Consider the following 15,933-nt stretch of genomic DNA (forward strand, 5'->3'; position numbering starts at 1 on the left):
AGAAAGAAAGGACTAAAATTATTTCGTCAAATAGTAGAAGAAAATTCACAACTCAATTTGGCAAAATGTTGCTGAATATTATGCTATGAAAATTGGTGAAATTTCATATTATTTTAAATGAAAACAATGTACTACAAGGAAAAAACAAGTTGTTCATTTTATGATCATTTAGCTTTCTCAATGTAATATATTAAATTAATGTAATATATAGATAAGACAATTTAAAAAAAATTTTTCAAAATTTTTTTCCAAAAAAAATTTCAAAGAAATTAGTTTTGAGATTTTCAAAAAAAATTTTTTGTTTTTTTTAAATGATACACCACCAATTTTTCTTTAAAAAAAAAAAAATATCGATTAATTTTATAAATATTAATAAAATTTTCTATACATGAATTGATTCATTTTCATGCCAGGAATGGAATTTTGACAAGAATTAATTAAAATTTTAATAAAGAAAAAAGTTATCCCAAAAAGAGATATATGAACTCTCGCAAAATGCGTAATTTTCAATAATTCTATTTTATAACAACAACACGAACGGAGAAAATATTAAATTTTTTGAAATAAAAACTGTAAAAACGAGTTAAAAAATTGTTAACGAGTTTTTTAGTATTTCTCTATCACTATCAAATCACGAATGCAAAAAGAACGCATTTTCTTCAATGTACAAAATAGAATTATTGTAAATTTTAGTTTTGTGTTATAAATTTTCACTCTTACTAAAAGTTCTTATTTCCTCTAAATCACTCTTGATACAATAAATAAAAATTGATAGATAATCTAGAATCAAGTATTTTATTTTCAAAATGATTTGGCTGAAAGTGTGTTTTACATTGCTGGCATTTTTGTAAGTGTGCTTTCGTATTTGAAAATTAATCATATTTTTGTATTGAAAAGAAAATAATTAATCGTTTATCATAATTAAAGGCATGCATTACCTAGAACTCAATCTGAGGTGAATTTTGATCTACGGCCTATTAGTAAGTAAAAATATATTATAATTTGATTACTGTTTAAATTACTATCTTTAAAAGATTTAATAATATTAATATTAAATTTAAGATTTAATATTAATTAATTAAAATTCAATATTGCTTTAAAAGAAAAGATTGTAAGTTATAATATAGAAAATAATTTTATCTTCCTCTCTTGTAGTCATTAGACAAATAATATAGAAAATGGGATGGAAGTTAGATGTAAAAAATTACTTTTTATTAAATTATTTTTAAATTTTAGTTTTTTTTCTAAAAAGTGGATTGGACCATCAGAAAAAAAGTTGTGAAAATTTTTACGATAAGGTTTGTGGCAAATGGTTTAAAGCAGACCCCAAACTAGATAACAAAATCTTTAGTCCTTTCACAATAACAGATAGGACCATTAATATTTTAATTGAAGGTAAATTTAATTATTTTCTAAATAAAATGAAAATTATAAATACATTGTTTTACTATCTGTCGGTAATTCAGATTCCGAGGTTATTTTACCTTAAAAAATATTACGAATTAAAATTTTTTTACGTTTTAAATTTTAGATATTTTAGAAAATCGTCTGTTCTTTAGAGAAGAAAATAAAAAAGTTTCCATGGAAAAAGAATGGTTTGCAACGTGCATGAATACAAGTATAAATTACAAAAATTATTTTTACATTTTTTATTTTTAAAAAAGTGTTTTTTAAACAATGTTTTATTTAAATAACTGATTTAGATTATTCAAGAAAGGAAGGACTAAAATTATTTCGTCAAATAGTGGAAGAAAATTCACACTCAACTTGGCAAAATGTTGCTGAATATTATGCTATGAAAATTGGTGAAATATCATTATTTCACATTAATATGAATGCAGACAATGTACTACAAGTAAAGAACATTATTTAATATTTGTTTTTTTAAACTAAAAAAATTAATATTTTCTTTAAATAGTAAGTTTATCTATGTAATTTTCAACGTATTTAGAATTTTAAAAATTGAAACATTTATTTATTCGCGGGATATAGTCTCATTTTAAAATTTAGATTCTAGCACCAAGGAAATTGGTAACCGATATAATAACTGATGTTAAAAATCATAAACTTTTTTTACTCTTCTTTCAATATCTTGGAAGAGAGTTTGATAAAAATATTGAGATGGAAGTATTAAAACTTATTAAGTCCATAAGTGAGGTATAAAATAATTTATCAAAAATTTGGCAATTATTTCTTATTAATTTCATTTTTAAAATTTCTTTTTAAATTAATGTAAAATTATTATACTTATTGTAGCTCGTTAATGTTCAAAATGCAAATATAGTTACAACAACAATTCAAGATTTGACAATTTTATATAGAAAAATTTGCCCTTTTAAAACTTTGAAGGTAAATAATCTTTTTTTCTAAAATACATATTTTTAAGATGTTCAAAAATAATATTCATAAAACAAATGGAATTACAGATATATATTAAATTCTGTTCTACAATTTTTAGATAAATTGGTTTAAACTTTTTGGAAAATTAGCTAAAGAGAGTGGAGTAAAATTTACCAAATCAGACAAAATACAAGTCGATGTAAATTATCTATTTGAATTGTGTAAAATATTAAATATTACACCTGCAAGTGCAATTGGTAATAATTATAGAAAGAAAATATATTATCAATTTTGCTATTTACTAATATAAATATTTTTTATAGTAAACTATTTGCACTTTAATTTTATAATGTCTAAAGAAGCATATGATACAGTTCTTCTAATAATAAATAAAATGACTCGCAATGAAAGGTATATTTTATTTTTTTTTTTTGCACAGAATTTATTGTATTACTTTAAGTTCTTATAAATAAGATTTTTGGCATAAAACATTTTTAATTTCTAGAGCTGTGCATTGCATTAGATCGATGCAAATAAAGCAAGGATTTCAAGATATAATAATAAAAAATTATTCATATATACCATACGAAACTGATGAAATGGTAAAATTAGACATTAATTTAGTCGATGAATTTAACGATATTTATATTCAATTTTCATTTACATTGTAGATTTACGATATGTTTGAAAATATAAAAAATGAACTATTAATAGAAATAGAAAACAGTTGGTTGCAGAATGATGCAAAAATAACAGCAAGACAAAAAGTTGTAAATATGAACTATAAATATGTAATCAGTACTCTTCCTAACGAAAATGTGAATGGAGCAATTTCATACAATGTATGTTCAACAATATTTAAGTGTCATGATGCAAAAAGTAACTAATTTTATACATATATTAATAATCTCGAAACAAATCGAACACTTTCTTTCTAGTTTGAAATTGGTTCAGTTGGTTTGCAAAATTTGATTAATTTCAAAAAAGCCCAAATGATTATGAAAATTCAAACATATAAAAATTGTTACATGAAAAAAATGTAAGTTTTGTAGTTGGCAAATTTTTTAGCCATTATCTGATACCTTAATTATTTTATAATGTTAATTAATACTTCATTTTATTAAAAAAGTAAGAATAAATTACTGGTAATATAAAGAGTTGAAAAAAGGGTTAAATACTTTGTTATAGGTGGATTCCACGTCAGTTCAACACACTTATTTTCATGACTTGTTGGGATTTGGCTGTAATTTTGTAAATTCATTACTTTTATAGTGATAAACAACTCCACCAAATATTTTTTCAAAATTTTAAAAATTACCAAAAATATGGCATTTTCAAAATTTTTGTCTTCTTTTTTTGAAAGTGCTATAACTTTGGTTCTAATTAACCGATTTTGGATTTTAAAAAAAGGATTTCTTTGGTTTTAAGTATATTTTAAGTTAAAATTAAAATAAAATAAAAAAATTCAAAAAATTTTTTTTTTTGAAATTTTGAAAAATTAAAAATTCGTTTTTGAAAAAACATCATCTTCGATTTTTTCAAAATTTTACTAAATGTTAGGGCAAATGTGCTTTACATGTCCTGTAAGTTTTATCTTGGGATCTCAAAGGGATTCGGAGTAAAAAAATAAAACGTAACCACAAATTACGAACATATGGGGCAAAATTCCTCACCTGCCCAGGTAAAAAAATGAATTTTCTCTAAACTTTGCTAAAATGTTACTATTATTAGTAGAAGTGTAAATATTAATTTTTTTTGAATTTGATAAAATATTTTTTGAGTTATGGAGTTTCAAAATTTTGATTTTTTTGAAAATATATTTTTTTCGATTTAATATATTTATAAGTAAAATTAATCAAATTTAAAGTATGAATAGTGGTTTTTAAAGGGGTTTTCACGGGCTATAAGCTGGTGATGAAAAAAAAGTTGTTTTCTGTCAATTTGACCTTGAAACTCAAGGTCAAATTCTTAATTTCAATATACAGTAGAACCCGGTTAATACGATCCCGTTTAATACGATTTCCCGCTTAAGACGCTCATTTATGGTGGTCCCTGTAATTAAAGACATACATTTTATTTCCCACCTAATACTTTTTCCCGCATAAGACGCATTCTTAGTGCGGTCCCTACAGAATCGTATTAACCAAGTTCTACTGTATCTCAAAATCGGTGTTTTTTAATTTTTTCTAATTTATCCCAATCGAAAGCTTACCTTTTTTCATATGAGCCATGTAAAACTCAGAGTGGGACCATGGATCTTTTTGAAGAAATTAATTATAAATCATCATTTTCTATGTAAAATAATGATAAATTATTATTTTCCTCAAAAATTCTCATGGTCCCACTCTGATTTTTACATGGCTCATAGAAAAAAGGTCACCAGCTTATAGCCCGTAAAAACCCCTTTAAAAATCACTATTCATACTTTAAATTTCATTAATAATTTTACTTATCAATATATTAAATCGAAAAAAATATATTTTCAAAAAAATCAAAATTTTGAAACTCCATAACTCAAAAAATATTTTATCAAATTCAAAAAAAATTAATATTTACATTTCTACTAATAATAGTAACATTTTAGCAAAGTTTAGAGAAAATTCATTTTTTTACCTGGGCAGGTGAGGAATTTTGCCCCATATGTTCGTAATTTGTGGTTACGTTTTATTTTTTTACTCCGAATCCCTTTGAGATCCCAAGATCAAACTTACAGGACATGTAAAGCACATTTGCCCTAACATTTAGTAAAATTTTGAAAAAAATCGAAGATGATTTTTTTTCAAAAACGGATTTTTAATTTTTCAAAATTTCAAAAAAAAAAATTTTTTTAATTTTTTTATTTTATTTTAATTTTAACTTAAAATATACTTAAAACCAAAGAAATCCTTTTTTTAAAATCCAAAATCGGTTAATTAGAACCAAAGTTATAGCACTTTCAAAAAAAGAAGACAAAAATTTTGAAAATGCCATATTTTTGGTAATTTTCAAAATTTTGAAAAAATATTTGGTGCAGTTGTTTATCACTATAAAAGTAATGAATTTACAAAATTACAGCCAAATCCCAACAAGTCATGAAAATAAGTGTGTTGAACTGACGTGGAATCCACCTATAACTCTATTGGTGTAATGTTGTTTTTATAGAAGAAGTAAACGACAAATTAACACAAATATGTGTTATAAGTTTCAAAAAAACATTATAAGTAAGTTTAGAATTTTTTTTTTGGCAAATCTACCATATATAATATTTTCGATCTTATTTTAAAGGTATACAATAGTAATAAAAATATTGATTTTTCTATAAATATACTTTTTTAGAACATTATTTAATATCATTCTTATTATTTTAGACATAGGATTAGGAATGCTGTTTCCACCTCTGTTTCAACCGAAAGCACCAATGTTAGTTAATTTATATGTATGTGATTAATTTTAAAATAATGTAATAAAAAGTTTAATGTATCTTTAATTTTTATAGTGCTTATAACTATGGAAGAATAGGTTTTATACTTGGTCATGAGATGTCCCATGCATTTGATTTTAAAAAATTAGAAAAATATTTTCCTGACAGTTTTTACAGTAAGTTAGATAAAAATGCATTTTTTTAATATTATACCTCGAAAAAGAAGAGAATTGATTACAAATGTTATGTTTATATTAAAACTTAAATGCTTTAAAGAAATTAATTATTAATTACAGATTCGTCATTGTATGAAAGACAGAAAAATAAAATGCTTAAGAAACGTAATTGTTTTATAAGTCAATTCAACAGATTTAATGTAATTATATATTTAAAATGCTTATTATTTATTTACTTATTATTTATTTTATGGAAAATGATTAAAAATCGTGATTTTAAATTAAGTAAATAAAAATTTATTCAAAATAAATTATATATTTATGAACGTAAGTAATTAAATTAAAAATTAAAATTTTTATGATAATTTATTAATTATTATTTTTAAAAAATACACAGGTTAATGGTATTTATACACTTAATGAAAATGTTGCCGATACACAAGGATTTAAATTGGCTTTTAATGCACTACAGCGAATTATAAGCAAAAAAAATAGTGAATATGATAAAAAGTTACCAGGCCTTGAAAATTTATCGGCACAGAAATTATTTTTTCTAGCTTTTGGAAATGTGAGTAGTTAAAATTTTCTTAATTTTGAATAATATTTCTATTTTAATATGGTTAACATTTTACAGTTAAAATGTAGTAATCCTATGCTTACTACTATAAACGATGTACATTCATCTAATTATTGGAGATTAATAGGAACATTGCAAAACAGTGAAGAATTCTCAAAAATATTTCATTGTCAAAAAGGGGAATTCATGAACCCTTGGAAAAAGTGTGATTTATGGAAAAAGTAAAAAATTTTACTTATATATGTTGAATACAATCAATAAATTATTAAATATTGTTAAAAAATTTAAAAATTTGTTTTAATTACACCCATAAGAAAATATCCGATTCAATGAAATATGTACCAATCAAAAATATTCAATTAAAAAAAACACCTTACATAAGTTATAATAGAACTTAATTTTTATTATTAACAAATTATAATCACTTATAATTAAATGGGAAAAATTAATATAATTTATATATTTTTATAATTTTCCCGGATTTTGTAAAATTTACGCTTAAATTTGTTCGTAAACTTCTCGTTAGATGTCACCTCTATTCAGATTATTGATATTATCGTAAAATATTTTGAAATCTTAATTTTAAATCTAAATAGTATTTAAATATTAATTATCACTTTGTCAACCTTTTAAATATTTTATAAACAATTTTTAAAAAGAAATTAAAAATAAATACATTTAAAAGCAAAGGTCTTTTGGAATAGAAAAATTTTAACTTTGAATTATCGACTGAATTGCCGCTACAGTGCAGGCAATATGAAAAAAATTAATATTCCCAGTTGGCACTATTTGATTCATTGATGAAAATCAGCTGTTTTTACAAAACATTTTACTACACATCATTCATAGATTTAATTTTCAATTTCAAGTATATAAAATTAGGAATTTCTTTCAATTGAAATGTAGATATAAAATTTATTTCTTTAATTTTATTTTTAATAAAACACTTCTTCTGGTAATTGCAAGTTTTGACTAGTGTAAAATATTATATTAGTGTTAATTATGGTAAGTGGAATTCTGTATTATTAAAAATGTATTCTTTTTTAATTTTTATTAGAATTAGAAATTGTGAATGAAAAATTAAATGATATTGATCTTTTAACACATTAAAATAAATAAAATGTACTGCATTATGAAAATTATTTGCGAATTTATAAAAAAGTAAGGTTATATTACTTTATGGGTCTATTTAAAATTGGCAAATTTATTAAATAAAAAATTTCATGCAAAATTAGAAGAGAATTAAGTATTTACTTACTCAAATGCTTTGGCCACAGTGTAGAATTTTTTTTTACGATTCAGTTTTCTACACAAAACACCCCTTCCTATCGAACTCAACTAACAATAAAGTGCTTTAATAACTTCCATCACATATTTAAAGGACTTACCGGAAAAAAATTTTTCCAGGAATACAAACGTAAACACAAGCATAAGAATGAGTGAAAAATTGACAGATGTCATTGTCTGTCCTTTTCTAACACATTTTTAAGACTGAAAAAGAAAAGAAAATTTATTTTTTAATAAAAATATTGAATATAATAAACTAAGTTATTTATTATTAATTATTATTCTCTAAATGTGGGAAAAGTCTCTTCTCAGAGAAGATTACAATTTTGAGGTTATTTAAGAATTTAAAAACCTTGATCCAAAATAATTGATCAGGTTGATGAAGAATTTTTAAAAAATCCTTTGAATTTGAGGTTAATTTTTATGAAAATTTAAAATTTTTAATCTAATCTGGGAAAAAGTGTTAAAAAATCGTTTGAATTAATCTGAACTCAATTCCCTAGGGAATAAAAAAATAAAAAAAAAAAAAAATAAAAAAAAAAAACCTGAAAACATGTTTTCAGGTCACTGGTTAAGAATTTGTGATTATAGTTTTTCAAAAATTCAAAATGGTGTATTTAAAATGTCGGACAAATTATTAAAAAATCGTTTAGATTTATCTAAAATTCATTATTATAAATAAAAATATAAATTAATATACAGTTCATAATAATTTATCAATAGAAATTTAATTAATCAATTTAATAAAAATTATAATTGAATAAAAAATTAAAATTTTCTCGATGAAAGTTAAAAATAAAGGAAAAAGACAAAAAATAAAATAGTAAGTGCAGCTCGTTAAGCTTTGCAATATTTGAAGGTAAATGTAACCTTATTTTAAAAGAAACTATTTAGGAAAAGCCTTTTATCATGAATATTGCGCGTAATATCAAAAGCATTAATTCCTACATTTTCCTCTATTTTTAGGATGCATTAAAAGACTGGAGCCCTTATACAACGAGGGAATACGATCCATTAAAAGCTGGAAGTATAGATGGCACAGATACAGAGCCTCACGATAAAGCTATTACTCGTGCAATTGAAGCGCACTACGAGCCACCTCATGGATTAAAATCAAAAACTGAGAGAACTGTTTTTGTCGCAAGATTTTCACCTCAAACAACAAATGAAGATTTGAAGAAAGTAAGAAAATTTCCATTGAAATAAAACTAAAATTCTTTCAAAAAAAGAAAAAAAAAAAACTTTATCAACGAGTATATATGAAAAATTAAAAAAAATATATAAATTCTTTTTTCCAAATAGCATTTCACACGTATTGGAAATGTAAAAACGGTGAAAATTATAAAAGATATCGTTACTGGTGATTCGCAATGTTATGGATTTGTGGAAATGGAAAATGCTGACGACGCAAGAAGGGTTGTACGTCGTTTACATGGTTCTTCTTTAAAGGGGCATACAATTTTTGTTGACTTTGAGTTCAGTCGATCGATGCAAGGCTGGAAACCCAGAAGGCTAGGTCAGTTCTATTCATAAAAAAAATTAAGGGGGAAAAAAAGAAATGAGTATTATTCAAGAGAAAAGGAAAAGAAAAGAGTTTATAAATAGAAGATAAATTAGGCTAAATTGTTTTTTAAAAAAATTTAAAAAAAGAATATTTCTTTATAGAATTTTTTTTTCCTTTCAGAAAATGAAACACATTTTGCTAATTTTTCAGGTGGTGGCTTTGGAGGTAAAAAAGAATCTGGACAATTGCGATTTGGAGGTAAAGATCGTCCGTTTAAAAAGCCAATTATTCCGATGAGTTAATAAATTTTGAAATTAAAAATCTTTTTTTTTCGTTCTTTTTGTATCGGAGTAATTTTTTTATGCTAAATATACAGTTAGTTATAATAAATTATATTTTTCATAGATCTGAGTAATTTACTAATCCTAAAAATGTATCCAATTCGATTTAATTTTTTGGTGATCTGCAAATGTAAAGTAGAAATTTTTAACCATATTTAAGCCTTCTAGGTCAAAATGTATCTAAGGTTGGTTAATAACTTAAGATTATAGAGTTTTCTAAAAATCTAAAACTTTGATAGACAAAATTTTTCCGTGTTGCAAAGAAATTTAAAAATTTCAGTAACAGTACCAAATTGTGCAATTGAAGAAGGAAATTATTATAGATTTGACCAACTTTAAAAAGCTCGATAAAAAAATTTACATTCCTAGAGTCAAAGTTTTGTAAGCTAGAACCAAAATTTAGAAAACCGGATTCAAATTTCTACATTCTAGAAATGAACATTTAAAAAACTGGAAGCAAATTTTTGAGTCCTAGAATCAGACATTGGAAAGCTAGAACCAAAGTTTTGAATGCTGCAACAAAAATTTGTAATACTTGAACTGGAACCAAATTTTTGAATGCTTAAATCCAATTGAGGAATGTTGGTCTAAAATTTCGGAATGCAGAATCAAAATTTTTAAATCTGGAACCTAAGTTTTGATTGCCTAAACCCATTTTCTAAATTTCAGAATCATTATCATAACCTGTATCATAATCATTATCACAAACATTATAATAATCAGTATCATAATCACTATCATAATCATTATCACAATCATTATCATAATCATTATCATGATAAAGATCATCATTATCATCAATATCATAATGATCATCATTATCTTCATCAGTCTTGGACCCCAAGTCATAATGAATATTATAATCTCTACCATAATCAGTATCATAATCACTATCACAATCTTTATAATAATCATTATCATAATCATTATGATAATCTTCGTCTTAATCATTACCATGATTATTATTATAATCATTATCACAATCTTAATCATAATCATTATCACAATCTTAATCATAATCATAATCATAATCATAATCAGTATCATAAACATCATCATAATCATTATTATAATTATTATGACAATCATTATCACAATTTTCATCATAATCATTAATCATAATCATTATCATAATTATTATCACAATCATTATCATAATTATTATCACAATCATTATCACAATTTTCATCATAATCATTATCATAATCATTATCACAATTTTCAGCATAATCATTATCATAATCATTATCACAATATTCATCATAATCATTATCACAAACATTATCATAATCAGTAATCATAATTATTATTATAATCTTCATCATAATCAGTATCATAATCACTATCATAATCATTATCATTATCATGTTAGTGATCATCATTATCATCAATATCATAATGATCATTATCATAAAAAATAAAGTTTGTTTATTATATGCTTTTCTCTATAAGAAATTTCGTTTGACTGATCTAAATTATGAAAATTTTTCTCAATTTTCGTAAGGAAATAATTTGTATCATTTCTATTTCTTAATTATACAATTGCTTCAATAAAATTTAAAGTTTTTAAAACTAAAGCAAAAAAATTGTTTGTAAATTCTATTTGTCAATTACAAATTTTAATTGACAAATAAAATTTGAAAATTTCTAAATTTTTTGTAAATAAAGGAAAAAATTTTACTCAAAAAAATGTTCTTTTACATTTTTATTTACAAATTTCTTTAATTGTAAAATTATTTCGGAAACATCAATAACTTTTTTTTTTAATAAATATTTTATTATAAATATTTTTCCACAGGAATTAAGATTTTCAAAAATTTCAAATTCAAACATTTTTTAAATTAAACAACTTTAAAAATATTGTTTTAAAAAATGAAGATATATCAATTACTCCGAGTCGAAGACTCTTAAAGATGGATTTCTTCATGTTTTATAATGATTTAAGAATGACCGAGTGATAAAATCATTATTTTATATTATAAGAATCTTGTAACTTCTTCAAAATAATTTTTATCTTTTATGAAAATAATTGTATTTCTTAAAAAGAAATTTTAGTATTAATTAAAAATTTTTAAATTCTATTATTTTTAAAATTGCTAATTTTATTTTAAAAAGTAAGTAAGAAATTATCATTATCAGTCTAGGACCCCAAGCAACCTGCAAGTTTCCAGTAAGCTTGCGGCTAGTTTGAATAATTTTTTTAAAAATTATTATTATTATTATATAAATTATTACTATCACAATAAAAATTATTCTTTTCTTATAAATGATAATAATAAATAATATGAAAAATTTTGATAAAACTGTTTTTTCTTAAAAACGAAAAAATAGAATCAAGAAAAATCTTGTTTTTCCTCCTAAACAGCATACACCCCCTTAAAAATTGAAAATTTTTCTCTCGCAGGTTTGTCGATTACAAAAGTCTCGCGAGAGATAGACGGGTTTACATTTTGAACGTCGCGACGCCCTCTCCCGACGCCGCGCGTCTCTCCCACCATATATGGTCGGCACAGCCGGTCGCGTATTGCGCGCGCGCTCTCGCTTTTATACTCCTCTTTAGCTTCTTACTTAAGAAAATCATCCGCAAAGATATTCATCTCGCTGTGGGATTTTGAAATTTTTTTTTTTTTGTAATATTTTAGGATCACTCGATAATTCTCAATTCAACTTGTGTGTGTGTGTTTATGTGTATGCAAGAAGAAACCAAAAATATATTTTTTCATTTTTTTTTTTTTTTTTTTTTTTTTTTTTTAAATAGAGTAAAATATTATAAAAAGAAGGGGAGAGAAGAAACGTTTAGAAATAAATTTTGCATAATTCTCATCAAGTCAATAAGCTATTTTGAAAATTCTATTTTCACTAAAAGTTCTTGAGAAATTTAATAGTCTACAAACAATGTCAACAAAACATTTTCAAATTAATAGTTGCGTTCAAGTTATAATAAATATAATATATTCAAATAAGTTAACGTATTCATATTTTTCTCACACTGAATAAGGGGAGAATTCAATTTTAGTTATTAATGCAAAAAAAGGGCATTATAAATTTTGTTAATTAATTATTAATTAAAATTCTCAATTAATTTATTAATTAAAATTCTTAATTAAATTGTTAATTAAAGAATAATCCATCAATAAATTAAAAAATAATTAAAAACTTAATAAATTAATTAATAATAATAAATAATTAAATCAATTAATTTATAACTGGATATCAATCTAATTGAGGGCTCGGATCAAAGAACTGACGCTTGTAAACGCACAGAACATTGCGAAGCGTCGGTTCTTCGATCCGAGCCCTCAATTATTACCAATTATTATTAATTGCCAATTATTGTTATTACTATCACCAATTATTAGTTAACAATGTTATAATTAATTACCATTGTTGTTATTACTTTCTAAACATATTTCATAAAAAATTAATAATAAATTAATAATTAAAAATATAACACATTGAAAATAATTATTTTGCTAAAATTCATTTTTTTTTAGTCAAGTATGTGGGAATTATCTCCGAAAATTTAACCGTAAATTTTTGGCAAAGAATAAACTGTCTAGTTTACTAAAATCACACTTCTTATTGACATGTCAAATGGTACTTAATCACTCGTAACTTTATGTTACAATTTCTACAAAATTAGTTTGATCAAAAAATATCTTTATTTATAAATTTATGTTTTCAATTTCCAAAAGCAATATCATTGACATTCAATAATTAAAATAATAATCATATCAAAATAATTATTTAATATGAAATTAAATAATTATTTATAACTAATAGTTATACTATTAATATTTAGTTAATAATAATTATTTTTTTTTCTGAATAATTTTATTCATTAATTATTAAATTAATTATTTAATTAATTATTTAATTAATTATTTTATTAATAATTGGTAATACTAATAAATTGTTAATTTTTTGTTAATATATTTTATTTAATTACAATTATTATTTAATTTTATTATTAATTAAATGTATAAATTATATATGTTATATTAAATTATAAATATTTATTTTCATAAATTTTTATAATTATCTAATTAAAATTTTAATCGCATTGAATCGAGGAAAGTTAATTAAATGATTAGAAGATGATTTGAACTTGGGAAATGATTTAAACTTTGAAGACAATTTGATTTGAAATCCTAATTTGAAGTTTGTCACTTCTAAACGATCAGATATGTGGCTCACGGTAAAATTGCTTTTCCCTGCTTAGCATCAACTTAGATTGAGTTCTGAAATTAAATATAATATTATTTATTTCGCCAAATATTATTTCAATTTTTCGCCACAAGATATTTATTTATAATTATTTATAAAAAAAACAAAATTTTGTTTCTATTGTTTTAGAAATGACATTTTTTTTTTAAATTTGATGTCAATTTTTTTTAATAACTATTTAGCAAAAAAATATACAAAATAAAAATTCAGTTTGAAAATTGATACTCAAGCTGTAAGTTTCGGTCAAAATACAAAAAGAAATTAAAAATTTAGGTCAAAAGTAAAATTGGGAAATGAATCTTAAAAAGTTGGCTCCAAAGTTTAGGACTAATAAACCTTTAATTGAAAGTTTAGGTAAAAATGAGAATATAAATTTAAAAAAAAAATAGGTCAAAAATGAAAAGTACAATTGCGACCTGAATCTTAAAATTGACTCCAAAAGTTCAACCCAAAGATTCTTAACTAAAAGTTTAGGTCCAAACCTTCGGGTCAAATAGTAAAATAAAAGTTTTTGATTAAATCTTTTAAAAAAACGTTAGAATTACTTGATATTCAGGTCAAACTTTAGGTCAATAATTAAGGTCAAAAGTTTGATACCAACATTCTTACCTGAAAGTTTAGGTCCAAACCTTCGGGTCAAAATAGTAAAATAAAAAGTTTTGATTAACTTTTAAAAAAGACGTTATAATTGCTTGACATTTAGGTCAAAGTTTAGGTCCAAAGAACAAGGACGCACCTTAACTGAAAGTTTAGGTCAAATTGCGAATAGAAATTAAAAATCCAGGTCAAAAATGAAAAGTACAATTGCGACCTGAATCTTAAAATTGAGATTAAAAGTTTAACCCAAAGATTCTTAACTGCAAATTTAGGTCCAAACCTTTGGGTCGAAATAGTGAAATTTAAATTTTTTATTAAATCTGAAAAAATACGTTTGAATTACTTGACATTCAGGTCAAAGTTTAGTTCAAAAGTTTGACCCAAAGAACAATATGATGAGTCTTAACTGAAAGTTTAGGTCAAAATGCGATAATTAAAATTTAAAAATTCATGTAAAATTTCGAATTAAATCTTAAAATTTAAATGAAAATTTTAAACCGAAGGACTGTAAGGAGCCTTAACTAAAAGTTAAGGTCAATTTTAGGTCAAATGCAAATTGATACTTGAAAATTTAGGTCATGAATCCCAGATAAAATTCCGAATTAAATTTTAAGTTAGCTCCAAAGTTTAGGCCTGAAAATCCTTAACACTGAAAGTTTAGGTCAAAATGAGAATAGAAATTAAAAATTCAAAATAAATTTCCAATTCAATTTTTTTAGCAAAAATCATAGGGTGGAGTTCAACATAATCTAAAAATTCAGGTCAAAAATCATAGACGGAGTTCAACATAACCTTAAAATTCAGGTCAAAAATCATAGACAGAGTTCAACATAACCTCAAAATTCAGGTCAAAAATTGCAGTTATTCAGAAATTAGAGGAATTAAAAGTTTAAAATTTGTAAAAATGATCTTGAGAAGATGAAAATGGAAGGTGGATCAAGGTTCGAGTCAAGAAAATTCTCAAAGAAATTTGATGTCAAATGTGAAAATGGGGAGTTTCCAAAGGCTGCACGACGTGCGAGGGAAACGCCCACGCAATTTCTGGAGATGGCATCATCTTAATTAGGCCGTAGATGCTGCTCGGGGTCATTTCTGATGGTTTCTCACTTCTGGAGTACAATTTCAGATCATAATACATATATACATGTATATGAGTTTATATATTGAGTACAAATACATATATTGTAAGCACATATACATATTGTAAGCATATGCACATAATGAACACATATACACATGTACTGTACACATATGCACATATACTTTACACATGTGCACATATATCGCGCATATATGTGCATATGTGTATTTTCACATATATCGAACACATATATACGCATATACTGTACACATGTACACATATATGTGCATATGTGTATGTGCACATATATGGAACACATGTGCACATATACTGAACACATATGCACAAATGTTCACATGTGCACATATGTCGAACATATACGTATGCGCACATATACTGTTCA

General features: G+C 23.7%; 3 protein-coding genes across 4 annotated transcripts; 2 read left to right on the plus strand and 1 right to left on the minus strand.

The window, feature by feature from the left end:
- The first annotated feature begins 614 nt into the window (after window positions 1-614).
- Window positions 615-6,763, plus strand: LOC122499730 (endothelin-converting enzyme 1-like). The gene is made up of 18 exons (XM_043608209.1): window positions 615-847; window positions 928-980; window positions 1,237-1,395; window positions 1,532-1,618; window positions 1,704-1,855; window positions 2,011-2,157; window positions 2,257-2,349; window positions 2,459-2,597; window positions 2,664-2,751; window positions 2,846-2,942; window positions 3,012-3,182; window positions 3,279-3,379; window positions 5,482-5,540; window positions 5,688-5,739; window positions 5,816-5,916; window positions 6,037-6,116; window positions 6,314-6,484; window positions 6,551-6,763. The coding sequence occupies exons 1-18, from the start codon at window positions 807-809 to the stop codon at window positions 6,716-6,718; spliced, it is 1,959 nt and encodes a 652-aa protein (XP_043464144.1). The 5' UTR covers window positions 615-806; the 3' UTR covers window positions 6,719-6,763.
- Window positions 6,764-7,296: 533 nt separating this feature from the next.
- On the plus strand, window positions 7,297-9,688 carry LOC122499731 (U11/U12 small nuclear ribonucleoprotein 35 kDa protein-like). Of its 2 annotated transcripts, none has more exons than XM_043608210.1 (4): window positions 7,297-7,498; window positions 8,747-8,962; window positions 9,083-9,296; window positions 9,465-9,688. In XM_043608210.1, exons 1-4 carry the CDS (start codon window positions 7,496-7,498, stop codon window positions 9,584-9,586), a joined length of 555 nt encoding a protein of 184 aa, XP_043464145.1. In that variant the 5' UTR covers window positions 7,297-7,495; the 3' UTR covers window positions 9,587-9,688. The 2 variants fall into 2 exon arrangements, with proteins under 2 accessions (XP_043464145.1, XP_043464146.1); XM_043608211.1 differs by having other exon boundaries at window positions 7,301-7,498; window positions 9,495-9,688.
- A 595-nt stretch (window positions 9,689-10,283) lies between these two features.
- On the minus strand, window positions 10,284-10,926 carry LOC122499725 (serine-aspartate repeat-containing protein C-like). Its single transcript, XM_043608200.1, has 2 exons — window positions 10,770-10,926; window positions 10,284-10,525 (listed from the first exon to the last, which is right to left on the minus strand). Exons 1-2 carry the CDS (start codon window positions 10,924-10,926, stop codon window positions 10,284-10,286), a joined length of 399 nt encoding a protein of 132 aa, XP_043464135.1.
- Window positions 10,927-15,933: the final 5,007 nt, after the last annotated feature.

Source organism: Leptopilina heterotoma, unplaced genomic scaffold (genome assembly GCF_015476425.1).
Source record: "Leptopilina heterotoma isolate Lh14 unplaced genomic scaffold, ASM1547642v1 Lhet_174, whole genome shotgun sequence".
Lineage (NCBI taxonomy): Eukaryota > Metazoa > Arthropoda > Insecta > Hymenoptera > Figitidae > Leptopilina > Leptopilina heterotoma.